Source organism: Diplotaxodon limnothrissa, linkage group LG10, assembly GCF_057381915.1.
Source record: "Diplotaxodon limnothrissa isolate DT_005_m linkage group LG10, D_limnothrissa_male_GT1.1, whole genome shotgun sequence".
Taxonomy (NCBI): domain Eukaryota; kingdom Metazoa; phylum Chordata; class Actinopteri; order Cichliformes; family Cichlidae; genus Diplotaxodon; species Diplotaxodon limnothrissa.
The window spans coordinates 4,800,565-4,826,226 of NC_140605.1; the positions used below are offsets into that span (position 1 = coordinate 4,800,565).

Below are 25,662 nucleotides of genomic sequence, written 5' to 3' on the forward strand. Positions count from 1 at the left end.
TATAGAGGCTGGTGTTTTAACTGTGAGTTTGTGATCACGTCAGTGTTTGAATATTGATACATTTCAATGTGTGTAGATTCTACTGGAGAGAGCAGCAACTAAAGAAAGATGAGAATTTCTAGGTTCACTATGTTTAACACGTTGCTTCAGAAATAATCACATTAGTAAATAGCATGTTACCAGATAATATGCAAATATTATAATATCATAATTCAGTTTGCTGACGTGAAAACATATCAGATCACTGTGGCACATCCCCTCTTGTTTTCACTGGTCTCTAAACATCTGGAAACTGAGGCGAGTTGTTGGACTTTTGGGAAAGGAATGTTGCCCCATTCTTGCGTGATAGAGGATTCTAACTCCTCAACACTCCTGGGTCATCTTTGTCATATTTTTCATTTCACGATGCACAAAAACCGTTCAATTGGTGAGACGTCCGGACTACGGGGAGGTCAGTTTGTACCCTGGCTCTTCCACTACAAATCCATGCTCCTGTAATAGATGAAGTATAGTTTTGCATTGTCTTGCAGAAATATAGGAGGTCTCCCAGAAAAGCTGTAATCTGGATGGGCGTATATATTGCTCTAAAACCTGTCTAAACTTTTCAGCATTGATGGTGCCTTTGCAGTTATGGAAGTTGCTCAATTCACTTATGCACATGTTTCTTCATGTACTCGATGCATGGCGTTTGAACTGAGCCCTGATAACAAGCTGGATGGTCCCTCTCCTCTTTTATTCAGGACATTTGGCATGCATGTTCTCCAACAAAAACTCTACATTTCAATTTGTCTGACGAGAGAACTGTTTTTCACTTTGCCTAAGTCCATTTTTAATCGAGTTTGGTTTCTGAAGTTCAAGTTTCTGGATCATGTTCACATATAAGGTCTTCTTTTCACGAAAGACCTTTAACCCTATATTCATGGATGGCACACCAAACCGAGAACACATACAATGATTTCTGGCAGTGTTTCTGATCCCAGTTAGTTATTTCAATCACAGAATCATATATGATCTTAATGCAGTCCTGTCTGCTACTTTTTCAGCTAATTAGCTTTAGTAGCTAGCTACAAAGGTCAATAGGCCAATAGAACTGCATCCCTGCATTGCAATATGGCTTTAATATTTAGACGAAGTAGGTTTTTAAAGCCATGGCTGGAAACTTGAATACGCAAGCAGAACATGAGTAATGATACGCCTGATACTCAACTGTTGATATATACTGAGCACTTGGAAAGCGTGTCTTCTGCCCACCTTTTTGTGCAAACTCACTGACATAACACAAACATGAACTATAGCATACATACATCCACAGACGACTTCTCTCCAACCCACAGGACTGAAAGTATCAGTTGTGAATGTTTATGTAACAGACACCACAGACCTCCCACCCAACCCAACCAAGGGCCCGCGCCCATGCCCTAAAAGTTCACAGCTGTTTTAGGTATTTTGATGTTAAGGTCAAACAGTGACATCTAAATTTGCATTTTGCCGAGATAATTGAGCAGTATCATGCTGCAGGATTAGCAGACATTTTTCTATTCACTGAGACATGCTGCTAGCATTGCTAATAATGTAAAAGTTTGCCCTAATTTAAAATGTGATCATCTAAATCGGTCTTCTGCCTGGTGTAAAACAGTCACAACCTTTTTGATAGCAGCTGGCTGCTCCCTCAAGCATGCTATCACTTTCATATGAACACACCAGGCTGAGCAGAATTTAAATAGTGTATGATGCAGCAGTGTGTTTAGGAGTGAGACTAGAAAGACAATGCTTAAATTAGTTCAGGGACGTCTTACAAGTACATGGTACATCAGGAGCATGTGAGCTAAGATAAAGAAATAAGAATGAGTGGATGCTTTTTTTTGACTCATGCTCTAAATTAAATGTCAACTTCTGTATCTAAAGCAATTCGTCTGTCTCAGTCCAGGCTCCACCACAAAATCATCAAATATAAACCAAAGGAATCAGTAATTGTCTCTGATGTCTTCCATCATACACACGTCACTTCTCAATGTCGCTGGTATTTTTCTTCTGGAAATGAAAAGTAAATATCCTTTAAATGTGTGACTTTGCAGCAACTTCAGAGGTGATTTGTCTGACCAAAGAGGAAAAATAATAACACTCTAACCACAGCATCCCAGGTCATATAAGTTAAAGATCACTTCCCAACAGTTGAATGGACATGATCTGACCACTACTGAACTGAGGAAATTGAAACTTGATCTCTAATTGAACCATTTTCATTGACTACACACACAGGGAGTGAAGAAAATGAGTGAAGAAGAAATGCTTATTGCAACATAGGAAGCCCCCAACAGCCTAGACCTATTGCAGAGTAACTAAAGGAGGATTCAGATTCACCTGGTCCAGCCCTAACTATATGCTTTATCAAAAAGGAAGGTTTTAAGCCTAATCTTAAAAGTAGAGAGAGCGTGCCTCTCTAATCCAAATTGGGAGCTGGTTCTGCAGTAGAGCGACCTCATGCTGAAGGCTTTGCTTCCCATTCTACTTTTAAAAACTCTGGTAACAACAAGTAAGCCAAAGTATTCTGTTAGGATAATAAGGCACTATGATGATGTGACGATATGACTGATTATTGAAGATTTTGTATGCGTTTTAAATCCAATTCTGGATTTAACAAGAAGCAACTAAACAGAAGTTACAATGTCCCAATTGGTTCTCTTGCTGCAGAATTCTGGGTCAGTTGAAGAGTTTTCAGGGATCCTTTAGAACAATCTAATACGAAATTATACTAGTTCAGTCTCAAAGTAATAAATGCATAAACTAGCTTTCCAGCATCACTCTGAAAAATGATGTTTCTACTTTTAGCCATATGTTGGAAAGAAATGGAGGTAGTCCTGCATATTTGCTTATTGTGCATGTTGAACTACTCCAGGATTCTTCATAATATTACTGGAGGCCTTGGCTTCATGCTGTTCTAGTTCACTTCCCACATAGCTAAACCTATATCATTAACAGCCTATATATGAGCCAGTATACTTGGCTTGTGAGTAACCTGTTGATGGCATAGGCCCTACTACACCAACAACTCGTTTACCTTTCCAGTTGATTTTTCCCCCACTAGAGACCCCAGCGACTGTAGTAAAATGTATTCCAGGGACCAAAAAACACTAAAGTATATTTGAAACTGCTGGATAGGGATAGCATAGATTTGATAAGACTGGAATTCAAATCGGAATTCAAATCATAAGGGAACCTCTTAGTTCCCTTATAGCCTCTGACGGTGAAGTCATCTCTGTGCTCTAAATGTTCAGTGTCATTGATCCCAATATTTTACTATAGAGAACACACAGTTGATATTAAATGAATTGTGCTGCAGTGGCTTGAATTGTATCTACCTGATAAGATTCAAATTTGTGCATGTAAGTGTCTTCTTCATATACTAAACTCAGTCGTGGAGTTCCACAGGGTTCTATAGTTGGACCAATACTTTTTACATTATACTACCCTTAGGCAATATTAACAGAAATCACTGCATATGTTTTCATTGTTATGCTGATGATACGCATCATTATTTATCTATGAAGCCAGATCTCACCCCAACCGGTCGCGGCAGATGACCGCCCCTGGTTCTGCCGGAGGTTTCTTCCTGTTAAAAGGGAGTTTTTCCTTCCCACTGTCGCCAAAGTGCTTGCTCATAGGGGTCATATGATTGTTGGGTTTTTCTCTGTATCTATGAAGCGCCTGGAGGCGACTTTTGTTGTGATTTGGCGCTATATAAATAAAATTGAATTGAATTGAATTGAATAGATGACCCAAATCATCTTAAAGGCACTAAAGGCATGAATGAGTGGATGAACTCTAATTTCCTACTTCTGATGTCAGAGGCTAATGTACCTGGTCCCCAAAATGTTAAAAAACATCATACTTATTCTGAGTGTTACTACCTTTATGCAAATCTTTCTTTAAGGTGTTTATTTTTCTTTTTTTGACTTATAGATCAACATATAAGTGCACAGGTGTGGTCAGAGATCTGTAAACATAACTGTACAAAACATACAAATAGAATTATTTCACAGTTACTATGATATTATGATTTGTGCATTATTGACACAGCTCTCACCAATACAGCGTTCTTGTGACAGTCCTACTTTGGACCCGAAGATCCCAGATGGTTTTGTGTAACAAATTATCTGAACAAAGAAAAGGACAAAGAAAAAGCACAAATATTGAACAGTGAACAGGATATTACTGATAAGTTTCTCATGGGCCCCTATGAGAAACTAGATCTTGGTTACCGTTAGACTTTTTTTATCAAGTGCACTATGTTACGTTGCAACAATTGTTGTGTATTTCTCATGAAAGGTTGTATAGACATTCAAGTTCATTTAATGAACAACTATAATGACTTTTCTAAACTTTATAGAATTCTTAGTTTCTGAATTGGCAGACTCTGCATAAAAAGTTTGCAAAATCAAATATGCAGAACTATCTGCTATGATGACCCCTTATGACTAACTGAACAACTGAATATATGTGTTTTACATTATAGAATTTTTAGTTCCTGAATAAATTTTATGGTATGAAATAGTAACAATTATATGCTAACTGATGAAGGTATGTTTGTGGTTTCTAAAACATCAGAAAAGGACCCTGACTTCTGTAATTGTTCAGATTAACTCCTCTGAGTGTGACTTTGCAGATGGAAATGAGTGGCTAACAGACAACATTATGTTATCTTGTTTTTAATATTTTTTACTGACCTCATGCGTTCATCAAATCTGTTGGATGAAATGGGTTTTCTCACCTCATATGGTGGTTGTTAGTAGTTTTTATTTATCACAAAACAGGCAGGCACAATGTTCACAGAGATCACGTTTCTCTTTGTGACTAAGCACCAAAACACGGGCCGAGTGATTGTTTGACCCATCCTGTATAATTTATGGTAGAGATGGATTAATAGAAGCCCTCCTGGAAAGCCACTGAGCAGCAGATCAGCTAAAAGACTCCTGTGCCAACAAATCTCCAGCACTCAGCTGGTTCCAAATAGGGCGTGTTGGCACCCACACAAACAGACACTCACTCACACACCCCCACTCAAACACCAACAACACAGTGAGCCAGCACAGGCCTAATCGTGGTTGTCCTGCTAAGGGCCTGGCAGATGGAAATGCTGTGCCTGTTAAAGGATCAGGCTGTGGGCTACAGATCAGAACTAACATATGAGACTAGCAGTTTTAAGTTGCGACACTGGCTCTGAGTGTGTCTGTGTGTTTGCGTGTGTGTGCGCATGTTGGTGATATTCTTTAAAGTCCATCCTTGTATGAAGCCAAGTTATGAACAAAGTGGAAATTCATTCATAAGTGTGTGTGTATACGTGCATCATTAGGAGAAAGTCAAAGGTTATTCCAAAGCAGCTGTTATAGTGTAGATGCTGGGGTGGGGTGGGGTCTCCTTTGTCTGTATTTGATGGTCTGTGTAATATTAGTAGGTTGATTTTAGGGTTTTCATATTACAGGGATTTCAAAGAGAAGGGTTAATTTGCTGGCAAGGTACTGTTCTGTTTCTTCAGCTCTGTCAGCCACTGTCTGTACTCTTTGCAATATAAAGCGCACCTATCAAATGAAATTAATATACTATTATTATGATTGCATTATGCTGCATTATACTATGAATGTGTTACTAAACGTAAAGTTACATATAAACAATAAATTGTATTTTCCAGCAAGCAATAGCTCATACTGCTGAAGCTTACAGATCCAATAGAAATGGTTGAAAGAGTCCTTACAGTGCATGTGAAGTGAACAAATAATACATGAATAATTTTTCAGCTGAAATAAAATACATGTTTTACTAAGAATAATGATGTGTAAAGTAATTCTGCCAAACTACAGGTCGGTTCATGTGTCAGCTTCTCTTTTCTAGAGAAAATAAATAATTTAATTCAGTTTCATTTTTATAATGTCAAATCACATGAACAGTCGCCTTGAGGCGTTTCATGTTGTAAGGTATATAGGTATATAATAATAACTACAATAATGAAGAAGTAGTTTTACTGCAGGTTTTACAATCCCTCATAAACACAAAATAAACTCCATTATTCTGATTCTTTGTGACAGATTTCCAGTTCATTGGGAAACTATGTCAATTAGCTGTTTTGTTTTGCATGAATAAAAAACATAATTAGCCCTGCGTATTGTGGCTCATCAGCAAATAAAGGTGCTCACGTGGGACTGCTGGCAAGTTTCTTTCATTACTCCATTAACCTTTAGTAAATTCTTTGTCTCTATGTAGTTATTTAAAGAGAAAATTCTCTTCAGCATTCAATTCAGTTGCCTTCAGCTTTTTGTCACTTCAGACAAAGTCGACATATTTAAATGAGGTCTTCTACATTAAATGACCCCAGACTTTTTACATTTACATCACATCTTGTTTTGAGTAATATTGTCACATTTTTAAGGACTCATAATAATAAATAACAAATCCTACTACCTACTCCACACCACTACTACTACTATCTAGCAGAAAGCAGTAAATACTGTATTTGCAGATAAAACAGTGTGATTATAGATCTGGTTATGGTCAGAGGGAGGAAATGATTGCAAATCGCAGTGTGACTACATCCATGCTTGCAACGAGGATCCATCTGGCACAGCATGGATCACTCAATAAATTTTCATAATCCTTCACTGAGTGCAAAATAAGTATGTGACATGGCTCTGAGGTCTGCAGTGACATTAAGAATTCAGAGTAGAGGTGGTGGTGTTAATCCATGCATTAGAGTCTACGGCCAGAAATGTCCCAATGTGACCCCAAACCAGCGCATGCCAACTAATTCCTACATAATCAATATTTGTTCTGTAGACATATGATATATGATTCATGCTTTGTGGTTTTAAGTGCCAGTTAAAAAACTGTAACTGCAGCCTTGGTCAATCCTTAAGTCTTTAATGTGTCTGATGCACATGTTAAATCATCATTACATAAATGCCTATTTCTACATTTCGGCATGACAACTCACAATTCAGTGGACAGGAATGGAATTTTCAGATGTGAAATGTCCTTGATGAGGGTCTCGTGACATTAAAAAGTCAGCTGGGAACAGGTTTGAGTTGACACATAATTAGTTTGTATTAATTTCAGCATTTTACTGGTAGCTTCCTTGAAAATGCATTGCGGCTGCTGCCACACCAATTAATTTTCACGAGGAGCAGAACAAGGTGAACTGTTTTTGGTCACAAATTGAACCTGCCTAATTCATTAAGTCGCATGAATGTTTCTCCCACTGTCTGGTGTGAGAATTCAGAAGAGGACAGTTTGTCCAGCCACAGTGAGAAAGTATTTCTGATGAACTAACAACCCAAACCGTGCTTCCCAGACCGTTTTTCTTTGAACCTTAAAAAAAGGCTTACACATTAGAGGTATATTTAACAAAGACAAGACCAACTGTACACTCCTTAAGGAGAAAGAAACTTTTCTATATCCAACAACAAAAAGTTACTCAGTCTGTAGAAAACATGTCTAACTGCGTGTATCAGGACTGGGATGGAAGTGCTTCAAAACTTCCCTTAGAATTCTCCAGTTTTTATGTTTTCAATATCAAACTGCACGCAGTCATGAGCCAAATACAGCCATATGCACACAACAGAAGTAACTCTTAATAGCAAAATCGTCTAATTTAACTTTGCAAAAAGTAACAACGTGTCATCCCAAAAGGTTGATTCTTTCTATCTGGACCTAGCGTGGAAAGCGAAGAAATCATCACTTATCCAAGTGACTTCTTCAGTCTCAGCTGACTGCAGGTTTCCCCAACTTTATAAACACTACAATTGCATAATGACTGAAACCAACCCACTGAATGAACAAAGGGCTGTGAGGTCAGTTCCTTGATCATTAATATATAAATTGTCACGACCATTGATCAACAACCACTGATGAAAACCCACTGAAACGTTTCTCCCACTGAGAACGTCCAGAATGAACAGAATCAACCTTTTGGGATTTACCTACCTGGATAATTAAGCAAGAATCAAGACAACAAATTGTCATATTTTTGCATTTACCAGAACCAGGGAGCAGACTCAGACCACAGTTAAGAGGTTCAAAAGATTTATTCACAGAACAAAAAAGATTAACGATACGCAAGTGTAATGGGGAACTGGGAATGGTGCTGTCAGACAAACTCTGGAGGTTTATGAAAGTAGGGAAATAGATAGCGAAACTGCAACTGCAGTTGATCTGTGGATTTAAAATTTTCAAACTGTGGAAAACCAAGAATTATGGGAGGGTGAGAGAAAAACAAAAAATGAGTTCTAGGGCGAGCAAAGAGATTCCCAAATGTTGACTGAATTGCTCATCCATCGAGCAGGTCCATGGTTGCCAGTGCAGTCTTGACATCCCTTCCCAGGCGCTTAAATCCTAATTCCTACCTTGCCTCATGTGACCTCAAAAGGTCACATGATGGGGTAGGGCAAGGTCCTACAGTCGCTTCACCCTTTAGCCCTGGTGATGGTAATGACCCAACACTGGCTCATCTTACATGTTCAGTGGGTCAGTGAACCTCAGGAGTAACTCCAAAGAGAACAACCCACACTAGGGGTTAAATACCCGGGACTCCCTATGATTTGTTTGAAGGACTGAAGAAGCCTCTCGGGTGAAAGATGAAACAGCTACACTAACCTAAAAGGTCCAGTTGGCTTTTTTAAGATTCTCTGAACTGAACCCGTCAGCAGCTGGCTGCATCATCAGTGTTTTGAAAGTGACCAGTCACATTTGGACCTTCTAAAGGTTAGACTGATTTCTGTGACCAGAATGATCAGAATTTAGCTTTGAGAGCAGAGTTGCCTTTTCATTCTAGAAAAACAGATGTCCTGTCAAGCAAAATATCATACATGATAAGTGTTTATTAGAGCTGCCAATGAAAATATTTAGCCTTGTGTTTGTTTAACTGATTCTGTGTGTTTCCCCACCAGGCCCTCCGTTTATTATATCACCACCGGAGAACATTACAGTGAACATCTCACAGGACGCCTTCTTCACCTGCCAGGCAGAGGCCTACCCTCGCAACCTAACCTACACATGGTTCTGGGAAGAGGACAACGTCTTCTTCAAGAAGTAAAGTTATGATCGGGTTCATTACTGTTTGCTCTATCACTCACCTACTTGTACAGTCTGTGCTGTGTTGTTGTTGTGGTGATATTCAGCACAACAACTTCTTAAATTGACTTGCAACAGACTCATTGTCACCTCTCAGTCGTAAAAGGCCAACGTTGTGTCACCTTGCCGGGCAGGCGGGCAGCATGGGTAGCCGAGTTTGTGAATACAATAAATCGTAGGCCATGTAGAATTTTGAAATTCATAACATAGGTGCATATAATCTCAGATGAGTTTAAAACTTAGTGACCTTGAGCTAACAGTCAAGGTCAGAGGTCAAGTTTTCTGAAAAACTTGTGAATCCAGAACTTTCACATTCATGCCATAGGTGCATCTACCAGCCATCAAGAGTTGTGTATGGAGGTGTCTAAGTTAGATGAAAAGGTAGAAGTAATAGATGGTCAAAAGCTAGCATGAAAGTTAGAGAGGAAATACCTCCTTTTTTTAACTGAGCAGCTAAACACGTCCGCATCTTTGAGCAGAATTTAACGTGACTTTTTGACTACGCTCTTCTCAAAGATAACCCTTTAAGATTAGGAGACTTAAGGTTTTAGGCATTAGACATGAAAATATTTGATACCTTTGCATTGCAGAACTAAAACCCCTTACTCTATGTTCAGTGGATAAATAATGAATAACTACCAAAACAACAGGCTAGTGTTTTCTCATGTCACGCTTGTACATGACAGCTTTCATAACATAGCAGCAGAATTCTTCAATAATTGATGAAACTGATTATTTATTAAGAGATTTACTCAGAGGCGAGTGTGCCTTGTGCCTGTAATTAAACAAGGCTTCAATGACGAAGTAAGTTTTACAATCCAGCAGCATTTTAGCTTGTGAGAAGGCTGAGCGCTTGTCTTTCACATCGTTAAACTTTTGAACTCGCTGCTGTTTTCTAACAGTATTGTCACTTCCTGTTGTGCATTAGATTATAGATAGATAGATAATACTGCTCCAGCACTTATTTTTGTAACTGCCTTCTCACACCATAAAAATTCGTTGTTGAGAAATTCAGAAAAGTTTGTATTTTATGTCCAACAGCTTTAGTTTTAAGACACCCATGACTCATGCAAATATTTTTATTTATTTCTATAACTACGTGTACAGATCATTAACCTCCTAGGACCTGGCGTCCACATATGTGGACATCACATTTTGGGTTATTTAGACCAAAATACTAAATTTTGCTCTACAAGGGCCTGATATCCACTTACGAGGACATTATACTGCTACTGTTCTATCAAAAATTTTAACGAATATCCTCATATGTGGCTCTGATTTTTCATAAAAACAAAAATAAGGTAAAAAAAAATCTGCTAATTCTTTGTTTTTACATTCATCGGGCCCCAATATGCCCAAATATCAAAGAGAAATTAAAATTGCATGCCGTGGAAGAGTTCGGGTCTTAGGAGGTTAAAGGAAAAAAAGTATATGAGAAAACTTACATGAGTATACAGACAGACGTATCTGTGGCCAAAGGTTCATTTTAGTTGCTTGAAGTTAAGTCAGGTTTATAATTCACATTCCCACTTGCATCACATTACATCAAAACTGCTTTAGTGCACTGTTTTTGAAGAAGACAGAGTTTACAGGGGTAAAGGCAGTACTATTACCATTAAAAGCCTGATCACATTTTTCAGTTTTTCTGACGTAGTGTGGAGCCTTCCTTATTTTTCAGAGGAATTATAGGTTAAGACTAAAACAAGTCTCCTCATTTGCTGTTGAAAAGTTATTTAACACTTTGAAGATAGTACCCTAACCTTATTCAGTCAGAATATGGGTTTTTAGCTTTTCTCTGCAAGTCTTTGCAATCAGAATAAGAGAAAATAGACATTTGAACTAATATGAATGCAAAAACTCTTATTTACATATCCTTGTTAGAAATAGAAATAAAAAAATTGACAAGTGCAGCTGATGGTGTGTTCTCTAATGGTGTTTGTCACAAACAGCATTGCAGGTTAAAAAAAAAAAAAAAAAAGAGTATTGCAAATCTGTACAAACCATAAGACTTCTGCAACAATTTCCTTTTGACAGGCAGGACCAAAGTAATGATGTTCAGCCATAATACACAATGCCAAGAAGAAAACTACACACAGCACATCGGTACTATCTGTAAGCATGGTGGTGGAGATTGTTGATTTGGGCCTGTTTTGTTTAGCCACAGTTTTGCGTGATGATATCTTACAGTCACTGAGTTGACTAGAATAAACTCTGTGTACCAAAGTATTCTGGAATCAAATGATAAGACATGCAAAAAATGTTTGTTTCCATTTTTAATTTGGACACAAGAGCTTTTACAAATGCAATATCAAGTTTTACTTTAAAAGCTTTATGCGTACTAGATAGCCCAGAAGTTGGATAACCAAAAGCAGAATGACATTTAAATCTACCTTGTTGGTTTCTTTCCTGTCCCATCCTGTCATGTACTCTGTGTGGAAGGCAGGATTGGACCCAAACACAGTCCCACAGACAAAGATTTAAACACAAAAAACCTCAGCATTATTGCTGGAACAAGTTAATACAGAACTGAACTGTAAAACCTAGGAACGAACTATGAACAGAACACAGTGTGAGGGAGATTACGACGACGAGCATAGGAAGACGCAGACACCAAATACAAGAGGAAACACGGCTGGCACTAATTACACTGACGAAACGGGGAAGAGCAAAACAGAACACACACCGATGAGAGACTATGGCTGTGTCCCAATTCAGGGTCTGCACGCTTGAAGTACGCGCACTACGTACGGTGTGTACTATAAGTACGAGAAGTGCGGAAGTGAGAGGCTTGTGAAATGGGACGGTCTAGCCTTCGTCGCGCTGTTCAGGTTGCCTAGCAACCATGATACTAACCGCGAGTAACGTTACATACAGCTTTGTTTGACAGAAATGAAGGAGAAACAAATGTTTTGTTAGTCATGCATTTTCGTCATGACATCACTTTGATTAGTTGAGTATCTGAGGCTGAGACCACGGGACCGTAAAACATGATTGTTGGGCTTCATTTCTGTGCTGAACAGTCATTTCAAGATTAGTCAGTAAATAACAATTAGTTGTTCATGAGACTAAAATCATCCCACTGTGGTAATGCAAATATAATATGGCCAATATTATAGTATTGTCAGATTATTATGATATATATATATAGGCTTTAAAACCAAGTTAACGCTGAAAGTACAAACATCACTAATGTCACACAACTTTGCCGACATGTGGCCAATAGTAATGTTTTAATGTTCTTCATTATTAAACATTCGCACATAAATAAGTGACATCATATTCAGTACTTTGACAGTTCACTCTTCGGCCGCTCCCTTCTGCCGTATTTTGCGGCAAAATTATCCACACCCACCGCCGCGCTATGAATTGTGGGATATATGGGACCATGAAGCGTGCACCGCACCACGCTTGATATTTGGGGAAATCGACGGCGCATTTGGAGTATGCATTTGAAGTACACTTCGGATTGGGACAGCCGTCGTCGCGTGGCGGTGACGTAATCGCACTTAAAATGCGTACTTCAAGCGTGCAGACCCTGAATTGGGACACAGCCTATCAAAGCAAAACAGGAAGAACGCAGACTGAGTAGGACAGGGGTGTCCAACTCCAGGCATCAAGGTCAGTGTCCTGCAGGTTTTAGAAATCCTCCTGGGTCAGCACACCTGAATCAAATGATTAGTTCATTACCAGGCCTCTGGAAAACTTCAAGACATGTTGAGGAGGTCATTTAGCCATTTAAATCAAGGAGCAAGGACACGTCTAAAACCTGCAGGACACCGGCCCTTGAGGCCTGGAGTTGGACACCCCTGGACTGTGGGAACAGACAGATGCATATGAAGACTGACTGGGGAGGAATCACAAAGGCAAACCAAGACTAGAAATACAGAATAAACACAGGATATAATCATACTGGGCAAAGAAATATAAAATACACAGAGAACCTAATAAATAAAAAAGACTCAAAGAACCAAAAGACAAGAAACTCAAAATGCTGGGTGAGAATAACCCAGGACTGTGATACATCCTGTATTTTCCCACTCTCTCTTTCTCCTCGCTCCTCTTTTTTCCACCTTTAATGTCTAATAGAAGCGAAACAACTGAAAATTGAGAAAAATAAAAAAACAACCTCCAAACACCTTTTGGATGACAAAAAGGATTATGGTTGGATGAAGGGGCAGCTGAGAAATCTGCAGCACTGTGTCTGACGCTAAGCTAAGCATGAACCCGGACCTCTGTGATCCCCTTCTTCCCTTCTGGCACAGAGTTACAAACTGAATGGTTTATAGAGTTTTTGTCTGAAATATACGATGTGGTACTGGCATCAATAAATCCCTCAACCTCACACTTAAATTATTTTGTGCTGTAGGGTAGTAAGTAACAAGCATGGGGAAGTACATGCTCCTGTGATTTCCAGCTACCTTTGAAGCCTGTAGACTTATAGTTCCTCTGCAACCAGCTGTGAATCATGACTCAAGCTACATGTTACACACAAGTCAAAGTTACATATCTGCTGGGAAATAAGCAAAAAAGAGCAAGTTAAATATAGAGGTTAAATACAGGGGTCTTATATCATCAATGAATGACCAACATATATGTGTATCTGTCAATAATGTCATTGACAAACGTTCCTCAACTGGCGTGTAAAGCTTCAGTGTGGAAGATTGCTACAGTGGACTAACTACTACCGCAGCCACGACTTCTGAGAGACAAGCTGGAGCTATCGGGAGTGGACCACCACATGTCCCACTGGATACTGGACTACCTCACAGAACGTCCACAGTATGTGAGGTCACATAGCTGTGTCTCTGATATGCTGGTCTGCAGTACGGGGGCCCCACAGGGAACTGTGCTGGCACCGTTCCTCTTCACCCTCTACACTGCAGACTTCTCCATCAACTCCCCACGCTGCCACCTACTGAAGTTCTCTGACGACTCTGCCATAGTCGGCCTCATCACAGGTGAGGAGGACTCAGAGTACAGACAGTGGACTCTGGACTTTGTAGACTGGTGTCAGCAGAACCACCTGCTGATCAACGCCGGGAAAACGAAGGAGTTGGTGGTGGACTTCCGGAGACGCAGACCCACCACACTGACACCGGTGAACATCCAGGGAGTGGATAGGTACCTGGGTGGTCACCTGAATAATAAACTGGACTGGAGCCACAACACCGATGAACTTTACAGGAAGGGTCAGAGCAGACTCTACCTGCTGAGGCGGCTGAGGTCATTTGGAGTCCAGGGAGCGCTTTTAAAGACCTTCTATGACTCTGTGGTGGCATCTCTCATTTTTTTACAGTGTTGTATGTTGGAGCAGCAGTTTATCAGCAGCTGAGAGGAAGACCTTGGATAAACTCATCAGGAAGGCCAGCTCTGTTCTGGGATGCACCCTGGACCCAGTGCAGGTGGTGGGAGACAGAAGGACTCTGGCCAAAATAACATCTCTGATGGACAGAGTCTCCCACCCCATGCATGTAAATGTTGCTGAACTGCAGAGCTCCTTCAGTGACAGACTGCTGCATCCTCGATGCATGAAGGAGCGTTTCCGCAGGTCCTTCCTCCCTGCAGCTGTCAGACTGTACAATCAACACTGCTCCCAACAATCATAGATGTTTACATCTGCGCTGTAACTGCAATAATTTAATCAACCGATTCGCACTACAACCTGGGTTTGCCTCTTATCTGTAGTTAATTTAATTTAATAACTGTACAGTACTCTGTTTATAGTAACTATTGTCCTTAATGTAAATATGTTTGTATATGTGTCTTTCTGGCTGCTGTTACAACCAAATTTCCCCTTGTGGGACAATTAAAGGATTATTCTATTCTATTCTAACTGAGTCTTATGTTGGACCAGAACCTGGATTATAGTGAAATGCCAGCCCTCTTTTGTAGTCAGATGACCTAATGTCAGATAAAGCACGGCTGATTGATCATTTCCCTTTTCTTCATCTTTACAGTGACCTAAAGCGCAGAGTCAGTATTCTCATAGACGGCTCCCTAATAATTGCCCACGTCAAGCCAGAAGATGCTGGGAAATACACGTGCGCTCCAAGCAACAGCCTGGGCCGACCACCGACTGCCTCTGCCTACCTAACAGTGCAATGTGAGTGCCCTGTCTCTCTTTTTTTTTACTTTCTACATAGCAGTGGTGTGTGCTCTAGTCTGAGGTGCTGCTAAATGAACATTTCTGCAGCAGGATGAAATCTTGCTTATCCTTTCCTGGGGCAGCACCCATGAGAGACAGTTTCATCACAGCTTTTGATGGTTGTTGCAACTTTTTCTGCATTTTGCAGAAGCTTTCAATTGCATTTAATAAAAATTTTACACACTGAATGACTTTCATGTCTTAACTCTTTCAGTCAATCTGATCCATATCCCAGGTTCAGTGTATTATTTTCCTTGATATCCGCTGTATCACCTTGCTGGCACCTATGGGCAATTTAGAATCACCAGTTAACCTAACTCCTCTAACTGCATGCTTTTGGGGTGTGGGAGGAAGCCTTTCTGTGTGTACAGTAGTCTGCATGCTCTCCCTGGCCAGCTACCATCCAGTCTAACTCAGGACCTTTTTGCTGTGGGGTAATAAGGCCAACCACCACACATACTGCCTGAGCTTATAATGAGATGCTGTTTTTATCACCAGCTTGCTGTCAGCTTTCCGCAGATACAGTAGAAGGATTACTTGTCCAATCAGGAATAAAATACCGAGTTTATGTCCATTTGATTGCATTAGAGCTCTGACTTCAGTTCAGGAGACGAGGCTTCAGGTAAAGAGGAAGAGAATGAGAAGGAGATGAGCGAGGTGAGATCAGTGATAGTGGAGTCAGATGAAGAAGAGGAGAACAAGAAAAGGAAGAAGTGATGATATAAATGTACAGTTTTGGCTGATTAACTTCTTGTTATTGATTATCATGACTTGAATATAACTAATAGTTATAGTGATTAACAGCATTTACTAGGTTGACCAACACTCAGAACAATGGGCAAGTCCAAGGAGCACTGTACCATCTGCTAAGCAAATCCGATCCGAAAAAGTAGGACGACCTCCAAATTCTTCAACTTCCCCTCAAAAGCTAGATAAATGAAAGTTGGACATATTTGGATGTTTTATATCATGGCATTGATGACATTCGGTATTAAATTGGTAAATATATACAACTGTGGTTCTGTGGGGGAAAGAGTCAAATAAAGCATAAAACCCTCCAAAAAGGCACAACACTAAGACAGTGCAGAGGTCCAGTGCACTGACTATAATAAGTGGAGGGACCAATGGCCTTTGTGGGGTCACCAACACAGGGGCCACACTCCTAACTACAGTATCTAGATGGACGGATAAATATTTAGAAAAAATTGCCACCTGTAGAGATGTAAGGAAGGAGTAAATTATTTATAGAGGCCAAACCTGTGTTTTAATGCTATTAAGTCGATCATTTTTTCTTGGAAGCATGGGGTTCAATAGAAGAACTGCAGTTTTTGGTTTGGCTTCATCAGCCCTGAATATTCTCCATGAAGAAAGATTCACTTTATCGTTGTTCAGCGTCACTGACCCCGAATTGTCAAACAATGGGTATGAGTCCATACCCATTCCAGGTTGGTCAGTTGATAAAAGTTGCTATCAAACCACCAGAAATTAATAAATGCTAAAAAGACTTAGGTCGAGTAAGACAGGTCGAGTAATAGAGCATTAGAGGCAGTGTGAGAAAACTTCAATAGATTAAACTTCCTGACAACTTCTTTTTTTTATTCAACACCTGTAACATTCACATGATTGATTGTAACTTATGTAGGTTTGAGAAAAATGTAGGATAGGTGATTACCTTTGATTTAATTTTTAATAGATTTTCCTCATTTGCTGCATTCACATGGAAAAGCTTTGGAAAAAATCTTCCAGTCTTGTAAAGTGCACATATTGGATGTGGGTAAGACAAAGCCGAATACTAACATGAGCCCTAGAACCTACAACTCATTGTAACTCCTCATCACTCTGCGTTGTTAAGAGGGGACACCAGTTTCTGTCCATCTGAGCTTGAGTCAAACCGAACACAGCTGTGAAACTGTGTGTCCAGAAATCAACTGAAATGCTCTGCACCGTGGAATCACTTTGGACACTCGACTAGTCTCCCGCCTAACTCTGTTCCACTTCTCATCCAAACATATAATCCCATGCAAACACCGGTTTTGCCTCTCAAATATACTTTTCTGTTTTATTTTGCTTCTGGTTGCTTTCTGCCCACATCCTCCCTTTTCTCCCCTTCTCTTCCCTCACTACTTCTTCTGATTTGTACCCATTTATGAATATTTATTCATATGCACACCAGCACGTCTCTGTCTCTCCCTTCCCCATCTTCATGATTATTACTGCCTCCTCATTTCTCTGTCCCATCATAAAACACTCTATCAGTCCATCAGTCACTCCCAGCTTGAGCCACTAAATAAAAGCATCTGGCTTTTATTTGCATGTCTCAGGACGAGCACTGAGAGCTCGGCCTTGTCTGCTGGTGACCGGCCATCAGCAGTAGTCAAGGCAACAGACAATTTGAATTCCCTCACTCTCCCGCTTTGTTAGATTGTGGTGTGTGTCTGTGTGTGTGTGTGTGTGAGAGAGAGAGAGAGAGAGAGAGAACAGAGGTAGGCAACAGCAGTCACAAGAGGGAGGGAGCAGTGAGAGGAGAGGGGATTACATCATTGCTGTAGGACCACTTTTCTGTTTGACTGCAGAGGGCTCTCTCTTTTCTTTCTTTCCTCTTATTCTCACCTCATCCTTTTTTATCTCTCTCTATCAATCCTCAACCACTCTCCCTATTTATGTCATTATTCTTTTTCATGTCTTATTTGGTTTAAATCTCTCTCCTCAGCTGTCTGTGTCTTTCTCCCCGAAGCGTTTGCCAGGGAATAACTTCCCCCAAAGCATCTTATAGTGGGAACCAGCGTGTCGTGAGCGATAGGCTGTCTCAGAGCTATATTTAGAAACTTGACTGTGGTGCCAGTGGCAGTGCTGCTCTGGGCTCTTTGTGGCAGAATGACGGTCGGCCAGAGGTTTGGACTTTAGAGGACAACTACTGTAGTACAAAGTTGTTTTGGTGACACGTCTCTTTTTCTCCCTCTCTCACCTGTGTTCTTTCCCACGCTCAGCCTCACTCGCCCTTCTCTCCATCGCTCTGCAGATAGCACTCCTCCCACTCACACCATCTCTCCTCCTTATCACCCAGTGCTTACTGTGAAGCTTTCCTCCCTGACCTCATTCAGACATTACACTATTCTCACCCCTTTACAATTCCAGATTGAATAAGTTTTGCTTCCCTTTCCCTCCATCAGTCATCCTTTCTGTCCCAAAGAAACCAAGGGGCTGAGCTTGTTCATCATAGCAAATCCCTATTATTTGAGAGTTAAAATTGAGAGGGGACATCTGGAAGGATGTCTGCTAAAGTAGAGACGATCAATTAACCTTGAACTAATCCGAGCTGCTCTGAATGATTGAATGAGGTAGTTTATGTGTCACATGATGTCACAGGAATTTTTGATTTTGTCTGTAACTAACTGTGACTACAAATACATTTGAAAATCACAACAACTTTCATCTGACTTAGTAATATTTAGGTAAGGTTTGAGACTATTTAAAGTTACTGGATACATTATAAGAAAAATGAACATATTAACATGTCATGCTGTTATGTTATTGCTTGAGCACAGAGGTTCAAGATTGTTTCAGGTATGTGGTGGCACCTGTATCACAATTAGCATGTAATTTGTTCAGTTCTCTGACGAGACGAGCAGTGACGATCATGTTGAATTGAGTCGTTAATGAAGGTGTAATGTTTTGAAACTGTGTGTGTGTGTGTGTGTGTGTGTGTGTGTGTGTGTAGCAAACATCTAGCGTAAAGTGACAAAAGCTTGTAAAACCTTGCTTTGGTTGCCAAACTGTTTTAGAATTTATCAAAGTTGCCTTATAATTCAATACTTTTTTATGTTTCCGTGACCACTGAAAGAATATTGAAGCTCCATTCCTCATTCAGCCCAATAGGGGCTTCAAACTAACTGTTTAAATCTAGGTTAGTATCAAAGTACCTGACCTCTGAGAAGTCAGGTACTTTTTTCACTCATTTTCAGCCCAGTCCTTGTATCTGATCATTGTCAGAGAAATGTCTATTTGCTTGTTAAGCCATTTAACACTGACCTATGAATAATTTAAGGATAAAGAACGCAACTAATTCAATAAATATATTAGTTTTTTGTCTACACATAACAACCTATCAAAGATCTAACTTTTAATCGAATTTTTAGGCACTTTTTTATGTAAACATGCATAATTTCTTCCTATATTTTTAGCTAAATCTACATGAAATGCCAAAGTTAAGGCAATCATAAAATAGTATTATTCCACCAAAAAGATGCTGTGTGGCATGTCCTTAAAAACCTTAAGAAAACTGCTCAAGTGAAGCACAAAGATAGTAACAGTCAATCTACAGCATAGGGACAGTGTCTGAAAGTGTCCTTAAGAATATTAAAAAATCCACCAAGGACCTGACACATCTGACCCTTTCGTTGATCCAGCTACTGATACCTCATCAGAAACGGTCTCAGGAGAAGGGTTGCTGTCAAGAAGCCATTCTTAAGAAAGGGAAAGGCTGAGGTATGTCAAATTACATAAGAACTGCACCGAAAATCAGTGGCAACAGGTTTTATGTTTATAAATTTTTGGTTCAAATTATCATCAGTTGGTACATTGAGCGTCACAGCTATAAAACACAGTGGAGGAGCTGTCCTTTGGTGCTACATCTCAACCATATGCTGTAGCTGTAGCTTCTAAATACTAACTAAGCAGAGGCAGATGCGATGGTAGTATGATTTTTCTCACCTTTGGAAGACGTGGACCTAACATAGCATATTTCCCCAAATTCCTAAAATGTACCTTTACACATCAGACAGTGTTATGAAGAGCAAAGTCATCAACTACTTGTGATGGATGAATTAGCAAACAGACAGAATAGTAAACTTGTAATTTCCATGTACAGTCTGACATTTTGTCCAGCCTAATCAATTTCCATGGAAGATGCGATTTTGTGTAATTTAATCACTAGAAACCAATGCATCCATCTGAATCTAAAGTCATGTCAAGTCAACAGTGATGCCGTCCCTACATGTAAGCTTTGACAGATTGGAAAAAAGACAAGTAAAAGCATGTTATTAGTATTAATATTGTGTAGTAGATGTGCCTCAGGGGAGCTGAAAACATCAAACGGCAGAAAATAGCAGATCGTACTGACATTCATTTTCCAAACAATACTTTTTAGGAAAAGAAAAGTTTTAGATTCTGAATATAATGAAGGTGCAGAGGTGTCTGACAATAACCAGGATTCACCAGACCAGATGTTCTTCATATACATAACTGGATTCATTTATTAATTTTATTTTGTCATTATTTCAATTATTTTGATGATGAGCCCACATTCTGTGAACAGTGCCCTCTCTGTTTCTCTGCACATCTACTAGAACAACTAACAGGCATTGCGCTGCCACAAAGTGATGGTTTAGCATGTGGGTTATTCTCTCTTTGTGTTTTTTTTTTACCAGATCCTGCCCGTGTGGTAAACATGCCATCAGTCATCTACGCAGCCATTGGTCTGCCTGGCTTCATTCGCTGTCCTGTAGATGCCAACCCCCCTGTAACTCTGGTTAAGTGGAAAAAAGATGGCCTCCCTCTGCGGATAGATAAGGTGAGCCGGCGCTTTGCTGCTTTTGTCCCTTTCTTCCACTTTTCCTAACTTTAGTCTGGAAATGAATGCTTCATTCCTGCTGTTGTGATTACATTTTTCACATTGATTGTTTTACTTTAAGTGCACTTCTCTGTTTCTTACTCAAGAGAAGAGATTCAGGATTTTTTAAATCATATTTACTGACAACCATCACACTGGTAATCTGTCTACTCCTTCTTATCCGCTGAGCACAATTTCTCCATCCTTAGTACCCTGGTTGGAGTCAAATGGAAGATGGGAGCATCCGTGTGGCAGAGGTGACGGAGGACTCTCTTGGCACCTATACCTGCATGCCTTACAATGCCCTGGGTTCCATGGGATGGTCGCCTCCTGCTCCCCTGGTGCTAAAGGTACATATATTTAGGCCACATATGTGAATACTCAGCACTTCCCTCTTCTGGCATTTAAAGGTTTACTGATAGGACTTACTGAAGTCTGAAAGGTGTGGATTTGTTTTCTCATTTGCAGACAGTTTACTGTATATTGCAACATTTTTTATTTATTTGAAATACAGGAACTATTTAGAACACTTCAGATTAAATGAATAATATACATAAACCTTTCCAAGCTTTCCACTTTTTTGACAACTGCAACATGATGTTAATTTGCCCAGTTCAATAAATCTCACCCTGAATACGAAGGGCACAAGCATCCATCTGTCTCCAGGATTAAATGCAACTTCACTCATGTGTACTCTTCAGTGAAGACAGCTCTTCTCAATTTCTTTCTGGGCAGGACCCTCCCAAATTCTCAGTGGTTCCTGGAGGGGTGTACAGGCAGGAGGCTGGAAGAGAACTGGTCATCCCCTGTGAAGCAGAGGGAGACCCTTTTCCCAACATCACATGGAGGAAGGTAAAACCCCTTGCACATCATACATCCTCCCTACATGTGCACAGCCTGTCCACTGAATCTCATGTGTAAGGCAGCTCATTAGTCGGTGCTTCTTGTTGTGTTATGTCACATTCACTGTTTTCCACTGAGGAACCTTCATTTCTAAAATCACTGTCTGTAGTGGATGCTCCGATTTTAATTTCACTGTACTGTATGTCATTGTAGCATTTTTAATCACATTTTAATGATGTCTATAAAAAATGCAATCAGGGAACATATTAGATTCTCTCAATTCTTTTCTTAATCATGGGGTGTGTTTAATCCTGCTTACTGACTACTGTATGATTAGCTATTGTTTCTGTCTCTCATTTACTGAACACACATTTTATCATTTTGTATTGTTGCAGATGTCAGATGGTAGGTTGGGCTTTTTAGTAGCTGTTAAACTACTGGTTGTTTTTGGGTTGTTTTTTTTTAAGTGTACATTTTGTATGACACATGCCAATGCACTGTTTTCTTTATCTTTTGCATTGGCTGGCTCTATCTTTCCATGCTCCGGGTGGATTGCAGGTAGGGAAGCCCAGTAAAAGCAAGCACAATGTTCTGCCCCGAGGCAGCTTACAGTTGAAGTCACTCACAAAGGAGGACCATGGGGAGTGGGAGTGTGTCGCCACCAATGTTGCCACGAGCATCACTGCCAGCACGCACGTCCAAGTCATAGGTACCTGAATACATAAATGCACAAACACATATAGATATGTAGACGCACACGTACAAATATCAAATTCTCTTTCTTTAGCAACTATAGTGTTAGCTGTAGACCAAGGCCTCTTTCCCCAGCAGCTTCTAATTTCTTACTGCCAAACTTTTAATTTTATGTTGCAGATTAAGATTAGTTGGCAATATTGTAGCAACTCTGAAGGAAAAGACTAAAAATGGTTATTTAGAGCCAGAACTGACTACATTTAAATTGATGGTAGTGGGGAGGGAGGGTTGATCTAACTGATTATTAGAATACTAAATGGTAAGTTACTAGCTAACTGTAGCTAACTAGCTTAGAAAGTAACATTTTGTTATGTGTTAGAGATTCTTGAACTGTTGGTTGAAATCTATAATTAATAACTAGAAAATGCATTTTCTGAAGAAACTGCTGTGTGAATGCTAACCTCAACTCATTTCATTGCTGTTTTTCAATTCGGAGCTTATAGTTGCAATTCTCACACGTCTTTACAAAAGACGCAGGGGAACTTTTTCTTTAAACGATGCAATACAGAGCAACAAAATCACACACTTCTGAACTGTTTTGCTCAGTAATTAGTTATAACTTGTCAAATTCCAAGAGCAGTCATTGGTCTTGTTTGCCTTGGCCTATTTGTCTTGGCCTTTGTTCTTGCTGACCACTGTGCCTCATTTATGAATGTAAGCCAGTCAAATCAGCAGAATACAATGGCTGTATCCCACTGGCTCCAAATTATTTTCCTGGTTTTTTTGGCTCAAGTATAACAAGTAAACAATACATTGAGCCATTTTACTGGTAGTATTTACTATGCAGGTAAAATTTTACATTACTGGACCCAACTCAGCTCACAATAAGTTTGTTTGACAGGTAAAATAAATGTAGGGTACCACAGCAGGGCAACTCGGTGACTAATGTGCCCTTTTAAAAATTGCTTCCCCTCTCTGCAGGCACAAGCCCCCACGCCCCCACCAATGTCCATGTGGCTGCGTTCTCCACTTTGGCCAATGTGTCTTGGGAAGCAGGATATAATGGAGGTTTCCAGCAGACATTCTCAGTCTGGTATGGCCATGTGTGAGTCATCCTAGCATGCTTTGCTTCCTGCTTTTTCTTCTTCCAATGTGTCCTCTGTTATTTCTGAAAATGTCTTTTCCAGGGTTGTGTTCAGAACAGTTGTGAAAACGTAGAGTTTTCATCTCTGCTCTTGGAGTTTTCTTGAGGAACGCAATAAAAACAATAACAAAAAATACAGCAACTAAACTGAACTCAACCCAGACTTCTCTGTTCTGCTGCTGCTGCTGCTGCTGCTTTGCCACTGCTTGACTAGGGAAAAGGCCTGGGTTAAAAATATGTGTTCAGTCTCACAAGATTTTAGCCATGGCAGGTACTGTTACATTTTGAATCACAATAATTTCTTTTCTTATATTCTTATATTTTCTTACATCTGAGATGTCCAAAATGTATAATGCAGTACAAAGTGAGTTGATGATGTGCTGCTAATCCTGGGTTGTTAAAGTCTACATGTTAAAGTCTATGGTGTTTAAACTTCTTCAGGGAACATGTGGTACTATTTTAAACCAGGTCTGCAAGGGAACCATTTGCATTTTGGATGATCGATGTGAACACTGTGTAGTTATTAGATGTCAAAGAAACTCCGGTAGACTGAAGTAGATTTTTTTTTAAATCCAGTACTATAGAGCAGCGGTCCCCAACCTTTTTTGCGCCACGGACCGGTTTATGCCCGACAATAGTTTCACGGACCGGCCTTTAAGGTGTCGCGGATAAATACAACAAAATAAAACTAGTACCGGTACCGAAAAAAAGAAGATTTATTCATAACACACGTGAAAAGACCCAGGAAAACCGAGTTAACGATAAAAAACGATAACAAAATAACGCTGAAAACCGATAAAAACCCTGAAAACCATACATTTCACACCTGAGCCTCAACTCTCGCGGCCCGGTACCAAACGACTCACGGACTGGTACCAGTCCGAGGCCCGGGGGTTGGGGACCGCTGCTATAGAGTATTAATAGCTCAGCTGAACAAAATGTATTGAAAACATAATGACAAAAAATTGATACGGACGAAATAATTCACTCTGGTAGTTGCTCAAGATGCATCTCTACTTTATGAAGTACAGTTATTGTCAAACTAGAGATGCACGTAAGACACGAATGTCTTAAATTTCACCACTTAAATAGTGAAAGACATAAAGCGAGCATCAGATATAGTGCTGCTGCCAAAAACTAGCCTTGCTTATCAGAGTAGCAGTGGTGCCCTCTCCAGTTCTATGGTTCTAGTTTAAACGGTTCTATATCAAACTATTACCTGAAAATTATGATTTCATTTTAATGTCTGAATTGAAAGAATAGTTTGTTAAACAGGTTAATTAGTTTCATTAGAGAAATGCACCTATGAGACTGGTCATTCCCTAAAATGAAGGCTATAAGTCACCTATCAGCTCTTCACCCGTTTCACAAAAACTACTCAAGATATACAAAAATTCAGTGAGTGATTTAGGCAAAATTCAGGAAAGGTCTCATGGTCTTTTTACAGTAATGCACCATGTTTTTGATATTATTGTCTGGAGGATGGTATAGTATCTTTATCTGGCAGTTTAGCAAGACTGTATTATGTGTTCAGCTTTTGAGTCTCTTCTGCTGGCACACGTTAAATCACTGTAAAAGAAAAAAACTGTAACATTCAGCTGTGCTTTTTATAGACAAAGTCAATACCACATGAAGTCTCTAATTAGGTGAGATAGTGCAATTTAGAATAATCCCTCTTAAGCAATTTTCCAGTCATTACACACGAGTTTGGGAGCATATTCACTGAAAAATAAATAAGACAGTCAAGGAAAATGTAGTGCTTTATTCCATATTCCATACAACCAGCTCTAATTTGAAGGGATTCCTCATATTTGTGGATTTCTTTATAGCACAGTGTTTACAACATTAAACACGAGAGTACTACTTGTACTTGCCACAAATCACACAATATGCAAGTAAAGATTATTAGGGATCATTAGCTTAAACATCAGCAGTATTGCTGGTGTGAAGTTCATTTGATATTTACGATGCCGTGTTCACATCCACAGGATCAGGCTCGACTAAATTAAGCCCCACATGCTCTCCGCAACCCATCATACTTTAGTAACACAGTGATGAGACCAGAGAGCAGCACAGATATAAAAACAAGGAGGCAGCTGCTTCAATTAATAT

At 39.8% G+C, this 25,662-nt stretch overlaps 1 protein-coding gene across 3 annotated transcripts in view; it reads left to right on the plus strand.

The window, feature by feature from the left end:
* Positions 1-25,662, plus strand: part of igsf9bb (immunoglobulin superfamily, member 9Bb) — a 130,896-nt gene that overhangs the window by 58,606 nt on the left and 46,628 nt on the right. For 2 of the 3 annotated variants that reach the window (XM_085364285.1, XM_085364287.1), the window contains exons 6-12: positions 8,934-9,075; positions 15,075-15,220; positions 20,689-20,831; positions 21,080-21,220; positions 21,606-21,722; positions 22,272-22,422; positions 23,388-23,511. In XM_085364285.1, coding sequence (XP_085220411.1) covers positions 8,934-9,075; positions 15,075-15,220; positions 20,689-20,831; positions 21,080-21,220; positions 21,606-21,722; positions 22,272-22,422; positions 23,388-23,511 — 964 coding nt within the window. The remainder of the gene's footprint in view (positions 1-8,933; positions 9,076-15,074; positions 15,221-20,688; positions 20,832-21,079; positions 21,221-21,605; positions 21,723-22,271; positions 22,423-23,387; positions 23,512-25,662) is intronic. The other variant, XM_085364288.1, reaches the window with a different exon arrangement.